At 43.1% G+C, this 19880-nt stretch overlaps 1 protein-coding gene across 1 annotated transcript in view; it reads left to right on the top strand.

Annotated features, from left to right (window-relative positions):
• LOC311009907 (dystrophin-like) overlaps window positions 1-19880 on the top strand; it is a gene marked incomplete at its 3' end in the record, with an annotated part of 116200 nt that overhangs the window by 39825 nt on the left and 56495 nt on the right. Inside the window, exons 2-8 of the mRNA XM_084004349.1 lie at window positions 5917-5978; window positions 12873-12965; window positions 13887-13967; window positions 14613-14705; window positions 16319-16420; window positions 17369-17439; window positions 18286-18404. Coding sequence (XP_083860475.1) covers window positions 5917-5978; window positions 12873-12965; window positions 13887-13967; window positions 14613-14705; window positions 16319-16420; window positions 17369-17439; window positions 18286-18404 — 621 coding nt within the window. The remainder of the gene's footprint in view (window positions 1-5916; window positions 5979-12872; window positions 12966-13886; window positions 13968-14612; window positions 14706-16318; window positions 16421-17368; window positions 17440-18285; window positions 18405-19880) is intronic.

The following is a 19880-nucleotide window of genomic DNA, read 5'->3' as shown; positions in this document are numbered from 1 at the left end:
TCTCTCTGCCGTCACTTCATCCTCTCCCTCTGCTCCCTCTCCTCCTTTTCCTCCCTCTGCTCCCTCTCTCCTGCTCTCTGACTCCATATGATGAGTATCAGCGCTACATTTTGGAGCTTGTAAATGTGTTGTTTTCCTGGACAGCTGCAGATATGCACACACACACACTCACACAGACACCGCAGTCCAGCAGAATGATGTGTGTTTGGGAGTGTGTGTGCGTGTGTGTGTGTGTTTACTGGGGATGCGGCGATACAGGATTTTATTGCAGATCGTGATAAAAATACAGTAAATTTATGGTGAATTTTCATTCTGCTCTTATTGGTAAAAAGTAGTCATAGCATTGCAAACACATATAAGTATATGAATGTGTGAATTTGCTTGAAAGAATGCTCCTGAAACCTGAATAATATCAACACATCACACACGTCTTCATCTGAAAGTGCTCCATTCAGAATAAGAACTCATTCAGAAGTGGAGGCAGACATTAGTTTTACTGTTAGTGTGTGTGTGTGTGTGTGTGTGTGTGTGTGTGTGTGGTGCTAATTGACATTGAGGCTGACATAAGCTTGTCATGCCTCTCATTTTCCAATCATCCTCTCTCTCTCTCTCCTCTCCTGTCACTTCCTGTTTCTTTCTTTCTCATTATATTCTCTCTCCTCTTCGTCACCTCTCCTCTCTCTCCGCCAGCTATCTCCCCGTCTTCCCTCTCTCTCCATCACTCCCTCTCCGTCTCATCTCTCAGTAATGACCTGATCTGATTGGATTTGGTCACAGATTCCTTCCGTGGCTAATGGCCATGACCGTTGCTAGGCAGCCGGTGTCAAAACAGCCACAAACATGACTGTTACGGCGGACCACGCCGCCGAACGGAGACGGATCGCTTGTTTGCTCTTGTGGGGCTTCTTTGCTTACTCTTCCACTGAGCCCCATTAGGACAGGTGCCAGGAGAGACTGGCGTCCATGATGGATCGGACAGGTGCCCTGGGTTTACCCGTCCAACACACACACACAGTGCCAGTCTATTAGAAATACATTCTGAGGCGATAAGTACAGGTTCTGCATAATCTCCAGGCGGGTATGAGATATATAAATGACATTTAGCGTCGGCCCCAGTTAATTATCATTCATTTGAGTGTGATCTGCCTGCTGAGAAAACAGCCGTGCTCTGGAAAGGTTGGCACGCTGACGGCTGAATGCGACATGGAGCGTAGTGAAGATTACATGACGGAGACGATTAAATAACTTGAGTGTAGAATAACCACAGGAGGAGTCGTCACACTTAAAAAGAAAAACTGAGTTTTTGGTGCCATAATTAACACCATTAAATGAGAGATCTCACAGGGAATATAACTCACTGATTCCAATGATAGTTTGTCCAAACATTACCAAACTTGGTGGATATTTTTAATTAAGCTGTTGAAACGTGTTGCCAAATGCCAAGAAAAGTGCCTGGCGGGCCTTTGATTGTTCAATTACTGAACGGCTGCATACATTGTGATCCGTCTCAGGCTTTTGGACAGAATGAAACCAGCTGAAGTGACTTTGCTCTGCTTTGTGAAGCCTGAAACCAGCTTTCTGCCTACATCTTTATTTTTTAAGCAATTTAGCTTCTTCCTTCTGCAGAGCAAACAAGGCCTAGAAACCACAATGGCCTTTTGCTTCTTTATTTTTTCTACAAAGTCTTTCAGATACAGTGAGTTGTGCTTTTGTATAAACCTGAGCCCTGTGTTTTTAGAGTTTTTTTTTGGATGAAGTACGCCAAATTCTAGCAGTTCCTGATTTGGAAATGAGAGATAATGACATCCTCAGAAATTGTAATGGATCTAAAATGAATGTGCTTGAAAATGCACAAACAATGCAAACAATGAGGACAGTTTCCACAGCAGTCCTGTTGAGTCCTCAGGAAAGCTGTTTCATGGTGCAGAGCTGCTTTTAGCCAACAGGTGAACACACACAAGGACAGACGAGACAATAAGTAGGCCACTGTGATAGTTTTAGGGCTCCATTACAAACCGATGCTGTCCTCTCTGGGGACGTGCTTCCTTCAATCCCTGGTGGAGTTCAGTATGAAAGAGTTGAAGGTGTGACGCCTCAAACAGTAGTTCCACTGTCGTCTATTAACCAGTGCTGCGAGACATCCAGGACCCACCGCTGCAGTGAAACAGGCCTAAAAAGGAGACTTTTACTTGCACTGGATTCAGTTTTGCAACATTAGATGATTATGGACATTGGATTTTTTTGCCCCACTCCACTTTTTGCTGAGCTAAGACCTTAAGCTTATTTAACCGTTGCACTTTTGCATCGTCCACATGATCATCCACTAAATGCATAAAATGTGAATAGAACTTAATGACTTGAGCTGAAAATGCATTTATGGATCGGTATTCGATTCCTGCTCTTTTTTTCCCCGTTTCCACTTTGAAAGCAAAAGCCATTAAGGAAGACAAAAACGACATCCATTAAGTCAAGTTAAACTTTAATCATTTTATTCGTCTTGAACTTCTATTTCTGGCTGCACAGAACAGGGAGTTCCTTGCTTAAGTGGGTTTTTCATAATGCTAAGTGCTGTTATGTAAATGTACTATGTGGGAAAAGGCTTTTGGGATCTGATATACATGTATGTCATCTGCATTTTTGGAGATTTTACAGTAGCAAAAGATTATTCTTTAATGTCCCAGAAGAAGACGCTTGCAATATAAGAAAAATTTATGTTATTTTTATTCTGATAGATATATTAGAACCCGTTTCCAACACAACTTTTCTACATGAATCCACTACGTGGGGTTTAATACACATTCAGACAGAACTACAACATTAAAGTCCACTTTATAGTGAATGATTTGGGAACAGTCTGTGACTTTTCATAAGTTGTTTGACTTTATCCCGAAGTCTCGCCATGCTAATGGTCCACATAACAACAAGCGACCATGCTGCTACCTTGATTTGAATAGGAATGTCCGTTCTATTCCTATTTTATTTCTACGGCTCGTCAAATTGTGTTCCGAGCCTCTGTACTTTCATGGCTGGCGGGCTCCAGCTGGCTCCCACGACACATAAACACAACCTTCCAGCTTCTCCCACCATCATTAGCTGAGAAAGTGATGGGTTGATAGCACACCCCCACGTTGGATCAAACTCCCTCCTCCCACCTAGTTCCAGCAGACTCTATTAGCCGGATCGCTCATTTGATGCCGCTCGGGTTGTGGGCGCTTCCCTCCCGTTTGTCACTGCGTGTTGTTCGTCGAGTGGCGGCCGTTTGGCAGATGTTAGATGTGCCGCGGGTCTGGATGACTTCATCCGGCTGTCTGACCGTCTAGTTAACTAGAAGCTGTGTTGCCAACGCAGCTCCCCTCTCAGCGGGCGCGTGTGTGGACGTTTCCCCCAACGAAAACACAACCGTGTATTTGGAGATCAGTCGGAGTTTTGTTGGAAATAGAAGGAAGCCCTGCAGATGTCTGGAGATGTATTTTTCATTACGTCATTACGTGCTCTTATATAAAACACATTTACAAATAGTTTGTTTTGAAATTCATAAAGCATTTTAGCTGAGAGGATAAAGGAAATAGTGACAAACGTCCACCATGTTTCTAAATCCCAATGTTACATCTTCAGATATCCAACCAACAGTCCAAAACCTTAAATGTATGACATAATGTTTCACATTTGAGAAGCTGGAACCATCAAGTATGCAGTAATTATACTTGAAGAATGACTTCAGCAGTAAATTGGATTCACAATAGTTGTAATTTTGTAATTTTCTGTACTGTAATTACTTTGTGAATTACTGTTAGATGCCCCAAAGTTCACCCCTGAATCATAAATACATATTTTCAGGTTTCATGTCGGTGCTATTTTCTTGAATGAAGAGCTGTAAACACTTGTTGTCTTTGTTCTTTCCTTCCTGTTATGTATTATTACACATATCATGTTACATTTCCAACAAGTTCATCAGGAAGTCATGCACATTTTTTGAAACCACAGTGTTTGAAGTCGTTACTTTGTGATACGAACATGAAAGGCAGAGAGACGTCTGCTGCTCTACATGAACTCACATTTACAGAAACTGAAATCTTTTTACATTCCTTGGAAGAACAATCTTTCTCTTTTTGTCCACACATTCTCTCTCCTGCCTGTTTCCTCTTCCCTCTCTATTTTCTGCATGTTCTCTATTTGTCTCATCCGATGTCTTGTCCGATATGTCTTCTTCCTTCCCGACACCTCTCTCAAACCAAGATTGAGCTATTCATGTTGTCTTTAATGAGATGCATGTGGCTGTGTGCGTCATGAGAGTGTGTGTGTGCTCCGTTTTAAATGGACTATTGATCGTACTTCTCTTTCCGTCAGTCTTTGACTACTTCCTGTCCTCCTCTTGCCTCTTTGAAAGCACACAACATGTATGCAGATTCACAAAGAGCCTTTCAAACCAACACACTCTCATCCCGACTCGTCAAATCCAGATGTTTGCTCAGGAACAGCTGTCCGTTAAGAGGAAAACGATCATTTTTCTTTGTGTTTCTGATGTGACACAGACCATAAGTTTCAAATATTGTGAAATATATATAAAGAAAACATGAATTGAAAACCCATGCAGAAGGACATTGCACTCTCACTGGCGTTAATGCATAGGGAAGTGAATCCTTTGTATTATGGGAACACAGCGACACACACACACACACACACACTGTACAGCGATTTGAATGGATTACCTGCTTTAGATGAGATTGCGTGCTACATGCTTGTGTTTCGTTCATGCTTCACCGCTCAGCATCGGCGCTGGATGTGTGTGTGTGTACCTGTGTGTGTGTGTGTGTGAGTGTGTGTCTGGCATCTCACAGTGCATTGCTCAACGCAGGACCTTTTAATTAAGGGAGAAGTTTCATTATCAGCTCCATTAGTCAATGCCTGGCTGGTGTCAACACACACACACATGCATACACACTGAAGGAGGACCGTTATCTGTGCCGGTATATTATTTAACCTGTTTCACATGAGAGTGTCATTTACTCTCCGCAGTAATGGGAAGTGACCCTATTTCCAGCCAAATGAGAGAGGCGGGAGAGAGGCGTTATTATAAGTCACCGTGTGGACGTTTGAATTATGATGTATGTCACAGGCCAGAACACACCCTCTCAGTGGAGCGGCGTTCCCCTGATATATCATACATATGGCTTTCTTATTAACGGTCATTAATGGGCTGCAGGCTAGGTTGGGTTCATGTCATGCTGTCAAGTGTGTAAAGTGACGGATTGTTCCACCAGGGCAACAAGTGGGGGGGACTGTAGTTTGTCGTCTAACGTGGCGGTGAGTGGCTGGAAGTGGCACGCTGATTGATATGATGAGGATGCAAAATAACAGACGCCTCTCCTCATGCTGAGCACCACTTATTATGTGTGTGTGTGTGTGTGTGTGTGTGTGTGTGTGTGTGTGTGTGTGTGTGTGTGTGTGTGTGTGTGTGTGTGTGTGTGTGTGTGTGTGTGTGTGTGTGGGATACAGACGCCTGTATCTAGATAGTGAACCACTCAGTCGGACAGACTGGAGTCTGGTAGGATGTTGTAACCACGTATTGGAGGAATAATGGCCGTTCTGTTGTGTTGCCTCTGAAATGCTGTGAGTGATTTTAAGTTTCTCTGGTAACTGATGAGGCTTTTATTCTTGTATTAAGAATAAAATATGTGTATTTTCCCAAATAAATAAATAAAGTACTTTGTGGGCGTTTGTGTTATGATGCTCGGCTCTCATTAAATATTTAATTTTCATGTCTCTCTCCTCTGTCTCCCGTCGGGTTACACTGCTTTCCAAGATGAATTGTGGGACATAAATTGTGGGACATCATGGCTAAGTCACTACAGAGTGTGTATTGATTTTGGACACATCCTTCCGTGTTTCCTGACTGTGTTTTTTTTCTCCCGGCAGATGAAAGAGAAGACGTTCAGAAGAAGACTTTCACAAAATGGGTAAACTCACAGTTGTCTAAGGTAAGACCGTCCGCTCTCAGTCCCTGCCTTCTACTTCCTGTCCCAGAGTCTCTAACCAGATTCTTTATCTCTTTTCTGTCTATTTAAAAAAAAATTGCAACAACATTTTTAACTTTTCCCCCGATTCTAACAAGCAAAATATAAATTGCTTGCTCCTTGGAACCTGGGTTTGAATAGCCGAGGCCCATTGCTCTGAAAATGACTTCTTAATGGAAGCGGTCCCCATGTGTGCTATGAGCTATTGTCCATCATGCAGCAGTGCCACGCACAATGGTTGGCTGGCACTGCACCTATTCATACCAGTTTCTCCTTCCCAATGCCGATTCTGATATCTGAACCTGCATCGTGACAGCATCCTTAAAGATCCACATGGACCAGCTTTTGTCCTGGTTTACGGGGGGAGGCAGCAGGTCAACGGCAGACGCCACATCAAAGAGGTGTACGTCCTCTGAAAGCTGGGAACCTGAAGATTAATTTGAGACGCAGCTCAGCAGTGTGACAGGTGGTCATGAATAAGAAATGAAATTAAATAATTATGAAGTAACAGGCTTAAAACAAGTATATGATTCATTTCCCTGCTCTATTGTGTCTTATAAGGAGCTGCAGCAATTTTTAGCATTTATTACACAGATCTTTTACTTTTTTATCATTTATAAAACTGATCAAACTCCCTCCAAACCACATTAAGTCATCAAGAACTTGAAAAATCAATGCTGTGATTTGCAATCATTTGCAGACTTCTTCAAAAGAGTTGCATGAGGCTGTGATTCTCCTAGAGGTCACTCGGGGTCATTACATACAGTGACTCTGCAGTGAAATGGCTCCCGGGTCGAACATCACACATGAATACAGTTTGGAGTCTTCCAGTCAGACCCAATATATGCAATATCAAGGCACCAGTATGCAGAAATATTCATATAACTTTTTAAGAAAAGGCGATTTATTTCCATTTCATTTCATCCAGGATTCTGTCACGACTTTCCTTGAATCCCTCTCTGTCCGTCTGAACCGTCCCCGGTTTTGTTTCCATTCGTTTCCTCCTGTTATTTGCAGAAGAAAATGGACATTAGAAAAGGATTTGTTGTTGTTGTTGTTGTTGTTTGCAAAGGCGGGCCGTGTCTTCCCCCGTCCTTTCATCTGGAGCAGTTTTCTGTTTCCTCTCCCAGAGTCACGGGCAATTTCAGAGAGACATTTCCTTTTACGGCTGTGATTCCCTCACACACACACACACACACACACACACACACACACACACACACACACACACACACACACATTCCCGCCACGTTCGCTCTCTCTGGAGAGTGGGTTTCGGTGAAGCTGGGATAAAGGGGGTGTTGCACATTTCCAGGCTTCCCTTTTACTTTTTGATTCTGCGTGCTGAATCTGGAATTGTTGTCAGAGAATAGATATTTTCTTTTGTCATCTCTTTCCATTTGCGATGCCTAATTGTTATCGTGTCTGCCGAGCGCCGCCGTCCTGCGGGGACGGTGCGACTTGTTTTGAATTTGATTTTAATTACATTCCCCGTGCTTCTGCATGTGTGTTTATTTGTGGTATTTTGTGCCGTGCCGACACATCACTTCTATTCCCTGTTTTCAAAGTTGATTACCGGGGTGCTGGAGGTGTGCCGTTGCCATGGTGATGGAGACCTAGGTGTGTGCGTGTGGGCTCATTTGTGTGTGTGTGAGTAAAGCTATTGAAACAATGTGATCCAAGCCAGGTGATTAAAGCCAGGAGGACAGACAGGCCTTCCCTCTCCTCCTTTACATTTATATTTCCTCTCTTCCTCTCACTTTCCCTTTTTCTTTTGGGTTCATTGCCTTCCCTCCCTCTCCTCTTCTTCTTTCTTCTCCTCATCCCCTGTCCTCCCAGCATTCTGGATCCCCTCCAAGCATGAATAAGAGAAAGAGGTCGGGAGAACATTTGAAGGTGTGAGGCTTGAAGATTGATAGAAAGAGGGGCATAGATAGGCAGAAGAGATAGAGATAGAGAGAGAGATCGGCTCTTATCCATCCAAACTCAGCCGAGCATAATGAGCACCCCATCTGAGATCCACGAGTCTCTCTCTCTCACATAGAGAGACCTCAGGAGAGTATGAGGCACTGAGACAGCAGATGGGAGAAAGTGAGATTACAGAAAGGGAGGAATTGATGGGAGAGGGAAGGAGACAAAGGATGGAGGAGATGGAGGATGAGTGAGAGGAAGACAAAAGGTCGGACAGGGACAGGAGTCACGGTCGGTCTGGTGGAAGGTGTGGTAACACCAGGACGATGGAGAAAGAAGGCGGGGGTGTCTCTGGCAGTGAAGCAGCGTTGTGTCTGGTTTTAGTGTGATTTGCTGCTGAGGAAACCATAAACAGAGACACTTGAGGAATATACGAGGATGTGTCACCGCGGCAGGAACCACGTCTTTCTTCTTGTTTACCAACCACAGCTGCTGCTTCTTCAAGAGATTGCATTCCGGCACAACGCGTCCAGTGAAATGTACTTTTCTGTCCATTCCACTTTGTGTAAATGAATACCTTCTGGTTCTCCGTGTTGCATAGTCACATGACTGCACTTCATTAGTGTGTCCACCGTGAAAAAAGGATCCTAATTGACTTGTTAAATGAAGGATTTCATGACTTTTCACAACCTAATTACTCCAATTACTACTACTCCCCCTATAAAAGTTGAACTTTCTTTGTTATAAAGACTGGTTTATTTTAGGTGCTGTAGTTTGTTTGAATTTTGGTTCAAAATTGTGAAAGAAACTACTATAATTGTATTTTAGAAGACGTAGTTAAAACAGTTTGGTTGATGATTATTTCGGTTTTCAGAATGGACGAATGAATCCCCCTTAGCGAGCGCGTAGAGGAGGTGAATGGGGTGACAGAGAGAGGGGAGGATGGCATTCACCCAGCACCTGGTGTTAATTTCACACCCTGGCTGTCACTGTGTGTTCACATCCTCACAAACTGCAGACAAACTCTGATAGGAGAGGGAACGGGACAATGGAGCTAAGCAACAAAAAGGAACCGGAGAGAAAAGATGAGATGAGTTGTGGTTTTATGTAAAGAGAGAAGAAAGTAGGAATAAAAGTTTAATTCTGTTCTTTATCATTCAGTCTCCTGTGTGACTTCTGACTCCACGGGGATTCCTTCTGAGATGTCTGACCCGTTTTCTGAGTCGAGCTGTGAAAATGAAGAGCTGTCACACAGTTAGAACAGCTGACTGATGATATCCCAGTCGAAACCAACCTGAACCTGCTGTAAGAGCAGCGTGGGAGACGTGAGACTGAATGAGCTGCTTGTTCTGTCGACTCACGGCTTCATAACTTAGATTTAAAGGTCACCGGGTGGAGTTTTTAAAAGCTTTTTTCGATGCGTCTGATTGGCTGGAAGTCATTTTCACCGCCTCACTCCGCTGTGGAACTTCAGCCAACATTACCACACAATAAATGGTTGTGTGCACCTGTGTGCTGCTTTGTTTCCGAGGTGATTTGACTCTTCAGTGAAGTAGCTTCAATTTATGTAAACTCCGGCAAACAATAATTAGGACGTTACCCTGGGAGTGCGTTGGGTCGTGCTTTTAAAGTGGAGCCCAGCGATAAAACCCAGCACATTATCTGTGAGAAGAAAACAAAACCAGGCGTGCTATTTCATCTATTTAATCATCTACGTGATTCGAGTTTGAATGGTTATTTCATGCAAATTTGTAACCTGTTTTTATACATAAAATGCATGTTTTATCTATCTGTGTGGGCATTAAATAGAAACCAACATGTGTTGAATATACAGTATAATATACAGGGGAGTTGGGTGGATGACGATGTTTAAACTAAAGGTTCCTGGAGCTGCACACACACACACACACACACACACACACACACACACAGATTTGGTGCACTGGAGGGTTTGATTACCATCGAGGGAAAGTCCAAAGTCGGAGTGAGCCACCAGGGTGAGATTAAAGTGAACTGGAAAGCAGCACTCAGCAGAGTGCAGACCTCCATCTGGTGTGTCTGCAACCACCGCTGCTCTATTGTGTGATTGAGTGCATAACACCCACAATTGGCTTAACCCCCCCTTTAGACACCAGCGACCTGTAAGACGGAGTAGAAAAAACAAACCCTGATGTATTTTTATTTGATTTTAATCCTGATCACTTTAACTACAGCTTCATAGAGTTTGTTAACTACGTGTTTTACTGCGACTGGAAGGCAGAACCCAAACATTCAGAGCACATCTGGTGTCACAATCCTACATTAGAGCTTCTCCTGCTTTTGTGCAAGAAAGGGCAATAATGTATGACGATGTTAATACATAAGTTGTAGTTTCTTTCACCTTCTCCTCAGTGACACAAACAGGAAGCTTCTTTACTTCCATTTGTTTTAATTAGCTCAAAATGAGGAGAATACAGCCTCCTCTGGTGAGCTTTTTTATCATGGATGGTATATTCTTTTTTAGTATTTTTTTATGTATTCGAAAGCAATTGAATCTTCCTGCATAGGATGCAAACAAGACTGCTCCTTAAAGTCGTGTTAATCCATCTGGAAACAATGAGTAAGATCCCTGACTGTAAAATCCCTGTACAGGTGTGTTTTCCTGTGAGCGTACAGACAGAAACCGAGTCCCCAGAGATGTGAATTAAATCGACACATTTCACAGTTTCTTGCCTGTGAAATTGCTGATAGCATTGTGCAGCGCAGCTCTGCACATCATCTCCGTTTACATCTTGTCAGAAGCAACTCTGAAGTAGTCTTATTTGTTTTTTTAACGTTAGAAAGCTGCTCTGTAAAGATGCACTCAGTAATACAGTGTTAGATAAATAACGACTCTGCTTCCTTTTGATAAGTTTTGATAAGAACACGTGTATAGACTGGATTAACCTGGTAGACAAATCTTTATGAGTCTCTCCCCGTCCCCGAGCTGCAGATGGTTTAGTCCTGATTCCTGATTCAAAGACCTTGTGTCATCTTCTTGGAAACCAGACACTTCCAGAATGAAGATAAGTGGCTGGGAGGCGTATAGGAGGAAAGTGTCCGGAGCAAAGCCTTTATCTGAAATGCAAGGTTGCATTCCCCGGCCCAGACTGCTCGGGTTACGTCCCATCTTTTGTGTCATCTCTGTGATTTGTGAGTTAAGTCACGGGACGACGGCGGGTTAGAAAATGTAATTACTGAGGCTGACATCTCCAAACCTGCCTGTATCTGATTTGTTTTCACAGGTTATGATGAGTTTGTGTCTGGCGTGGAGGGCAGACAGATTTTACCTTTAACTAAAAGTGCACAACCATAGTGTCTACTTGTGTTGTCTCTGAATATGTGCAGTAGTATTTTTTCACCCCCTACTGGGTATAAATCTCGTCAGGAATAATTGAAAAAAGGCCTAATAACCGTTCATCAGTGTTCCCCGGAGTAGTGCAGTGCAGAATAAAGCTTGACAGATGCTCCACAGATGTTGTTTTCACCTCATGATCACATATTGAGGAACGGCACCATGTGTGATTTGACGTTAGAGACTGTGTTCAGAAGTGTGTGCAAAATCATCAAGAGAGCTTTTCAGATCTTCCTTAATAAAATCAGTCTTCACCCCCCCTGTTGGAATGATACTCCCAACACACACAGCAGAACGGCTCAACGGGGTCGGTCGAGGGCAGAGAGGGATGGAAAAGACGAGGGGAGGGAAATGACAGCGATGTGAGACAATGCTGGAGTACAAATGTAACACAGAAATGAAAGGAACATCGAGGAAGAAGATGTTCCTCAGAAGATTGATAGCTGGATTTTTCTCATCATAGAAAAGTGATTTTCACTCTTCTTTCTATATTGTATTTTTTTTATGATTCCTACATTTTCCTTGCCGTCTCATGCATTTTGGCAGCAGGACTGAGGACTTGTACATGGCAGCCATGGTTGTAATAATGCATGATCGATGCAGGGAGAGGCAACCAGGACAGTAACGATGCACCGAAGATGCACGATGTTATTTGTGTGTGAAGAAACAAGCTCCACTTTGCTTAATGTCCATGTCTTCCTCGGCCCGTTCTCGTCTTCAACAATCCCTCTCACGCTTTCTCATAATTACTTCCATCAGTGGGCTTTTTTTCTCTGTCTTCAAATAATACCGTGGCGCTGATCGCCGTGCTAAATCAAGTGTTACCGAGAAAATGAGTCCAGATTAGCTGATCTCAAATCTGTTATGACACCTCTAATAAAGCGTGTGCATATGAAGGTCATTTGCAGTATCCAATTTAAATTGAACTAATTGATCGGACTTGATTTAAGAGCTTTAGCCCTGTGGAGAGAACCGAGGTAAAAAAAAGAATAGAAATATGCACGTGTGTGTGTGGTGAGGGCATTTTAAAAGCCAGGGATCATATCGGGTAGTGTTGGGGAAAAGAATATTGGATTTTTTTATATAAAAAATACCAAGAATTCTATTTTTTGTCTTTTTTTGTGATCTAAAAAATGATCACTTTAACTTTAAACCCTCATTATGTTTTTATTAAATATGTTTATATTGCATGATAGAGCACATATTGTTAACAGGCTTGATTGTATGTTTGTGTGCTGAAGTACTTCCTCACTTTGAGGACCCTCATTGAGGATCCACTGGCTGCGTTCAGCCTGCAGTGTTTTCCAGTGTGAAGCAGCTGCTAGCTTGTAATCCCAGACTTACAGCACTGATAAAGAACAAGCTCTCCGGTATTATCTGCTATCTCCACGTTTAACACGGGGCCGCTTCGTGCTTATACTCCAGAGATGCCTCCCTCTACTCCCGACAGCTGTTCTGCACTTTTGACCTTTTACATGGGAACTGTTGACTGCCTGCCATTACAGTGTTACGGATTCATGCACGCTGGGTTTCACTCTGATACACTGATCATCTTGTCCATGTGTGCCTTTCAGACAGGGAAACAACCCGTGGAGGATCTGTTCTCAGATCTGTGTGATGGAAGACGCCTGCTGGAGCTGCTGGAGGGGCTGGCAGGACATGAGCTGGTATGAATATGCACAGGAACATACTGTAACATAGCAGACTTTAACTCTGCCATCAGAAGATGATGGTGTGAAGAAGAGGAGCTTAACCTGTGCCTTTTAGTGAAACAGAGGCAGGGTTACACCTGAAGTCCAAAAAATATACATTATATAATAAGATGATTGGATTCTGTTCATTTTATTTAAGATTATTTGTTTGTTTTTCACTAAAAAAAGATGCAGGATGTTTAATTTTCATATCGTTTCATGTCTACGTACAATATTCTCTCTGCATACGTTTTTTGTATTCCAGATGAAATGATGTTTTCTTCTTGTAGTCATTCTGCATTCCTTATTCGTAACACTAACAGTTTTCATTTGGAGTCTGTCCACTTGACTGACTCCGGTACGTTGAAACCACGCAACACTTTCACACCATTGTATGGTGTGAAAGCACGGCATTAATCTCAGCCTGCTCCACCTAATCATATCCCTCACAAAAAATCATCACTTCAATAAATGAAAAATAAATGCCATGTGCCAACATTTAAATCCTAATCTGGCTCTTAGATGGAAACACACAGACATCAGCGTAGCCCTCGGCCTTAATCAAACTCCCACCTTGTTTTTTCTTCCCCCTCCGGCTCTGTTTACCTCCTCCACCTCCTCTGTTTGCTGGAATCACTCTCTTTTATCCAATCCTTTCTCATTCTCTCCATTTGTTCTTGTTTGTCTCGCATTTCCTTCCACCACCTTTCCTCCCTTCCTTTCTTATCTGAGAGAGAGACATTATCATCGCCGTCCTTTGTTTGATACCATCTCCTTATTGTAATGGCATGCACACACATAAACGCAGGCTTTTATTGTAACGTTGCCGTCTGTCGGCTCGCCGATGCCCCTGAGCGAGGTCCGATGGGCTTCAGTGATCTCCTGTCTGGTGTGTAGGTGAGGTTGGAGAGAGGATTCACGCGTGTTCACTCCTTCAACAATGTCAACCGAGCTCTGCAGATCCTGCAGAAGAACAAGGTGAGTCGAGATGCAGGCAAACACGTCGCATGCATCAGTTCAAAATGAGCTAAATCAGGATTTGCATCATCTAATTTAGTTTCCAGGTACCTTTACCCTGTTTCTCCCTACTCCCTGTCTAAGAAAAGCATGCCTTCTTTTATGCAGATTTTCTTTCTTCCTCCTTTGACTTTTCTCTGTCTTCTCAGTCTGTTTCCCAACCTGGCTTTCTCCTCTTGTGTCATTTGGTTTATGCATTTTAAAATGCATAAGTTTCAGCAAATGATAGCTACGTACCCAAAAATAAATCATAGACTTCTCTCTATTTCTTTCATTTTTTGTGAAGTTTTGTGGAAAGTCTCGTCAGCTTTCCACTCTCGCTATGTAGCGTACATGATAACGTGCTAACTCAACATCATTAGTCATTTTTTAAAACAATATATTTAATTCCAGACAGAAGTCAATAAAAGCAGCTTCTTATTTGATGATTTTGTCGCCAGCAAAATTCTGTTAACAAGGTGGTTAAAAACGTCATTAAATCACATTAAATGTGTCACTTCTGTAAGATAAAGGGTTTTTTTATTCACGAGGATACTACCTGTCATCAGTGAAAGCGGTTGGAGGGTGTATTTTGCGATGTCAACGACCTGTTCATCCCTCCAACAGGTTGAACTGGTGAACATCGGAGCGGCAGACATCGTTGATGGGAATCACAAACTGATCCTCGGGCTCATTTGGAGCATCATTCTCCACTGGCAGGTGTGTGTGTGTGTGAGACACAAAGACATACATAGTATCCTCAGTATTTGATACTACGTCACTAGTAATGCTGCTTAGTGAAGTACTTTGAGCTGTGAGGGATTTTTATCAAATTGCTGTATCAAAAAGTGTTTTAATGATCCTCCCTTTAAGCTGCAGTCAAAGTACATGCATGTACAAAATACATTCTCATAGTATTTCATTCTTCATTAAGTAGAAAAGAGGCTCATGTCTCAATCACGCTCGTTTTGGCGTAGACTTAATGACGCGATTAATAGCAAAACACAAGTGTATAATGAGGTGTGTGTGTGAACATTCCCCTGGACGTTGCGGTGAGTTTGTGCGTGGGCACGTCTGTGTGGATCTGTCACCGTGGAGGTGTGTCGTTGTGTCCAGCGGTCTTTGTCGACGCGCCCCTCCAATTAAAGTGGAAATGCATGCAGTGACCTACTCCCAAATGAGTGCGTTTTTTACCCAGCAGGCCACATTCTTAGAGGAATGACTAACCTGTGTGTGTGTGTGTGTGTGTAAGAGATGCAGAGAGAGAGAGTCCCCTTGCTGGGATTTCACCTCCTCACCCGATTACACTGAAGGCTATTAATAGTGTATTTGTGTGTGAGTATCCGTGTGTAATAGACTCTTTCCTTTATAAAGGGTTATCTTTGGGAGTTAAGGGCCGTTTGTGTGTTTTGTTTACTGGATCACAAGGCTCACAACTCAGGTTTATTTATGCCATTCATCCGTCTGCCCGGCCCGGAGCTCTGCCAATACTCATCCACTGCCTCGCTGCATGAGTGTGTGTGTCCAGGAAGCAAGGAGAGCGAGGCAGTGGGAGTTCATGTTGAGAGAAACAAATAGTGCCTTTATGTGTGTGTGTGTGTGTGTGTGTGTGTGTGTGTGTGTGTGTGTGTGTGTGTGTGTGTGGCGGATAGAAAGGTAAAATATGCATAAGTAATACACAACCGGGCAGTAAAACATTTCTCTCTCCCTCCCCCTGAGCCCTGAACAAGTGCTCCAAAACTGTCACTCAGGACTGCCAAAAATCCACAAACACACACACATGCACACACGTGCACACACACACACACACACAGTGTCCTGACTGTGTGTGTGTTTATGCAAAGCATCCACTGACAGGCCACGTCGAGACTTTGCTGGAAAGCAGCAGATATTTTAAAAATAGCACTTTTATGGTAATGTTACCATAGAGAGGTCTCCTATTAGCATTAACCTCTTCTGTGTTTCAGGACATTACTTTAAGTAAGTAATGTGTAGACGTATATTCATGGGGTTTGATGGGAACTGCTAACTGTTGGACCGGTCCACTCCCATGAGCCCACAGGGGAGAGGCTCCTCCCACACCGAGTAAAAATAGAGACCTAGACTGTAGGTCATTAATCACAAATACGGATGTATCGATGTGTTTGACTTAATTCAGTCCCTTGATTCAATTTGATTTATAGTGTGGTCTCACAACAAAAAAACACATTTCAAGTCCCTACATCCACTTCCTATATATATATACAAGTCTTTGATTCCCTTCCAAACCTTCGTGCTGTGAGGTCTAATCAACATGTGAAGTCCTGACAGCAGCTCTGTGTGTTTGTGTGCAGGTAAAGGATGTGATGAAGGATGTGATGGCGGGCCTACAGCAGACCAATAGTGAGAAGATTCTGCTGAGTTGGGTTCGTCAGAACACGCGGCAGTATCCTCAGGTGTGTCCCCTTTCTCCTGCCTCTGGATCTCCTCCTTTTACAGTCATCTCTCTTTGAGTGGTTTACAGTGTTGATACGGCTGCTTAAAGAAGAAGTTGTTGTTGTTTTTCCTCCTCCTCGTTGTCTGCCAGGATATGTAAAACCCTCATGAACACACTTTCATTAAATTTGGTGGAAAGATGAGCTCCAGGCGAAGGGAATGAATTAGTTTAGGTGGTGATCCTGATCTAGGAATACTGCCATGAGATGATTAGCATTTTAAACCCCTAAGTATGAGACAAAATAAGGAGACTTCAGCCAAATAATCCTCAAAATATGCTTTCAGGGCAAAAAAGAATCCAATTAACAAAAAAATAAATAAAAAAAGTCCTTTAGAGTATTCAGTATTTGTCGAGGCTACTTTTCCTCCCATTTATATTTCGCTTCTTTTGGCTTGAATTGTTCTCCACTGCGTTGAATCTAAACTGTGAAGAGGCACTCACTCACAGCATATGCCTCCGTTTGGGGACGACATATGGCTTTAAATCGTTTGTTTCACCACTAATTGTCCCAGACGTGCACAACTTAAAAGTGTCATCTATACGATAATCAGAAGTCATTTACCCTCCGCTAAGCCCCGCCCCCCTGCTGCTGCTCCGTCAAGCTGTCAGTGTTACCATGGAGACACTAACGGCATGAATATGATCTAATCTGTGAAAATCAGAAAGTATTCCAGAGGGGAGCCGACAGAAGTAATAAATAGATAACCTGAAAGAATTGGCTTTTCTAAGCTAGCTACCGCTACTATGTAGCTTTGATATCTATAGTGTTCAGTCACATGTATGAATAGCTCAACCCGAGAGAGGAAGTATGTCAGTAATGTAATCTATACGTCTGAATGGAAGCCGGTATCGGTGTCGTACTGCGTTGGCGGGTTGACCCTTTAAAATCCATCATCTCTGTCCGCAGGTCAATGTGGTTAACTTCTCCAGTAGCTGGAATGATGGATTGGCCTTCAACGCCCTCATCCACAGCCACAGGTACTGTAAAATGGCTGGTGTGTGTGTGTGTGTGTGTGTGTTGGCAGAGTGAGACGTAGGAAGAGAATAAAGCTAAAGACACAAAGGAGGAGTGGAACAACAAGGCAATGTCAAAGAGTTGCAGACAGAAATATTTTGAATCCAGTTCCCAAATTTGATTAAATACACAGAAAAGGGAGAAAAGAGTGACCAGGTCAGGTTGTGCCGGCCAGCTTTTAGTGACGCACTGCTGCAGGAAGCCAACTAGAAGAACGACACGGCCTTTGTTTAAACCCAATCAGTTAATTTGGGGGGGAAGCTGCCATTCCAGCCAGTGAGGATGTTGCATAATTAAACATCTAGTGGAGGGAAGTCGTCACGTTATATCATATGGAAAGGCCGAACCTCATTAAGTCCAGATAAATAAGTTAATGAATCAGTAAATGGATGAAAGCCTGATAATAGATGGATGATTGGCTTGGTAGAGGTGACGCCTGTTAATCTGCCTCCACAGAGGCCCGGGAGAGTCGGGGTCTCCGGCCCCGGACTCACGCAATTATGAATCAAATCATGGGGAGCTAGCATGAACATCTGTTCTCAGCGTCCTTACAGGAATACAGAGCGGGGGATCACACACACACGGAAGCAACAACAGCAGATAAAAACAGAGATAATGTTTGCATTTTGTCGTACTTTCACTCTTGAATGGTGGTCGACTGCTCAGACTCACTGACTTAAAGCTGGTCCAACAATTAAGTAGAATGTATTTCATTTTTCACTAAATGAATCGAGGCCATATCTAGGAAATACTCACTAAATTTGGATGAATTCAAACGTCGACGTGAGCCCTGTTGATTTCCTCCACAGACCTGAGCTTTTTGATTGGAGCTCAGTGGAGAAGAAGACGTCTGCGACCGACAGACTGGAACACGCCTTTAATAAGGCACAGCAACACCTGGGGATCGACAGACTGCTGGACCCTGAGGGTAACTAGCACACACACACACTGATCCCATTCTCCTGTCTTTGTGGGGACTCTCATTGACATGATGCATCCCCTGACCCCTTACGAAAGATATAGAATACAACATTTTTACAAAGGATTTTCTATATATGGTCAAATGTTGCAATGTTTTATACTCAACATGCCAGCACATACAGGTATGAACGGGCGTTTTTGGATGGTCTCGACTGCCCGTGACATTAGAAATTGAGATTTAGTCCCGTTTAATCCCCCCTGTTGTGAGTGCTGTGTTCAGGCTCTGAGCCAGCACGATAGCGAACGTTGTAATCCCTCGCAGCTCGCTTAATCCTCGAAACGACACATCACGGCACGTGAATTCCCATTGATCTTCCAACAAACAATCACAAGTTTTGAGCAAGTGGGGTGAACACGTGTCGTCGCTGGGCCGCGCATCCATGCTCAAAAGACTCCTCGCCCTCCGGCTGATCTTTTTTTTCTTGCGTTTGTTGTTTTTCATTTACGAAGCGGCACATTGTGTGTGATGTCAACATCAGTTTTGATGCTGTCAGACCATTATGGTGTAATCACAAACTTGGACCACGCTCCCTTGGATTTCTCTTGATGTTTTTGTTGGCATGGATGTTTTGGATGTTTTTGTGTTGAATATCTTTGTGTAGAAAATGTACTTTCGTTTGTAGGGTGGTGAGGTTTAAGATATATGAAGTGAGGAAACCACATGAAATGTTTTAAGGTCACGGTAAGGAAAAACCATTCACTACATGACCACGGGGGACCTCCTTTCAGACGAGGACCCAGCATAGATCTGCCTGGTCCCCATCAATTCTATCTGTATGTGGCTGATCTGACAAATGAAGCCGTACTCAGAATGAGAAGGGAACACAAGTTTGAGGTCTCCATCTCCTCGTTGAATGCAGAGGTTAGTTGAGTTGAGTGAACACAAGCTTCCAGTGCAATTTGGAGCTCAACACTGAACGCTGTATTTAGAAGGATGTGGTCATTAGAAAACACATTTCTTTATCTGATACAGCGTCTCCCTCTGATCCCGTCTTCACCCTTCTTTGCTTTGTTTCTCTCGAGACCCTTTGTTCACTTCTTCAGCCCGGAATCAAAGCTGACACCCAGCAGCTCCGCCGCTCTCAAACTGCATCTTTTGGAAAGCGTTTTTTTTTCTTCCACACAGTCCTTGAACACATCAGCAAACTTTGGAATATTTTTCCGACACGTTTTTCTTGCGAGAGTTTTATCTGACCTTGCGTGGGTCGTCGTAACTTGGAAAAGTCATGAATGGAATAATAAAGTTGGTTGTTTTCCCACAAGAATGTAATTTCTCTGTCCTGCGTTATGTATCGCTGTGGAAAACCAATATTTTCCTGCCGAGAAGCTATTTTTTATTTCAAACTAATGACATTTCCACGGTATATGTTTACAGCGGGAGATGTAATCACAGCAGGGCAGACACACACATCCCTGCACTAAC

The sequence above is a fragment of the Eutrigla gurnardus genome, assembly GCF_963514095.1.
Source record: "Eutrigla gurnardus genome assembly, chromosome: 24".
Lineage (NCBI taxonomy): Eukaryota > Metazoa > Chordata > Actinopteri > Perciformes > Triglidae > Eutrigla > Eutrigla gurnardus.
This window is presented reverse-complemented; position numbering and strand designations above follow the sequence as displayed.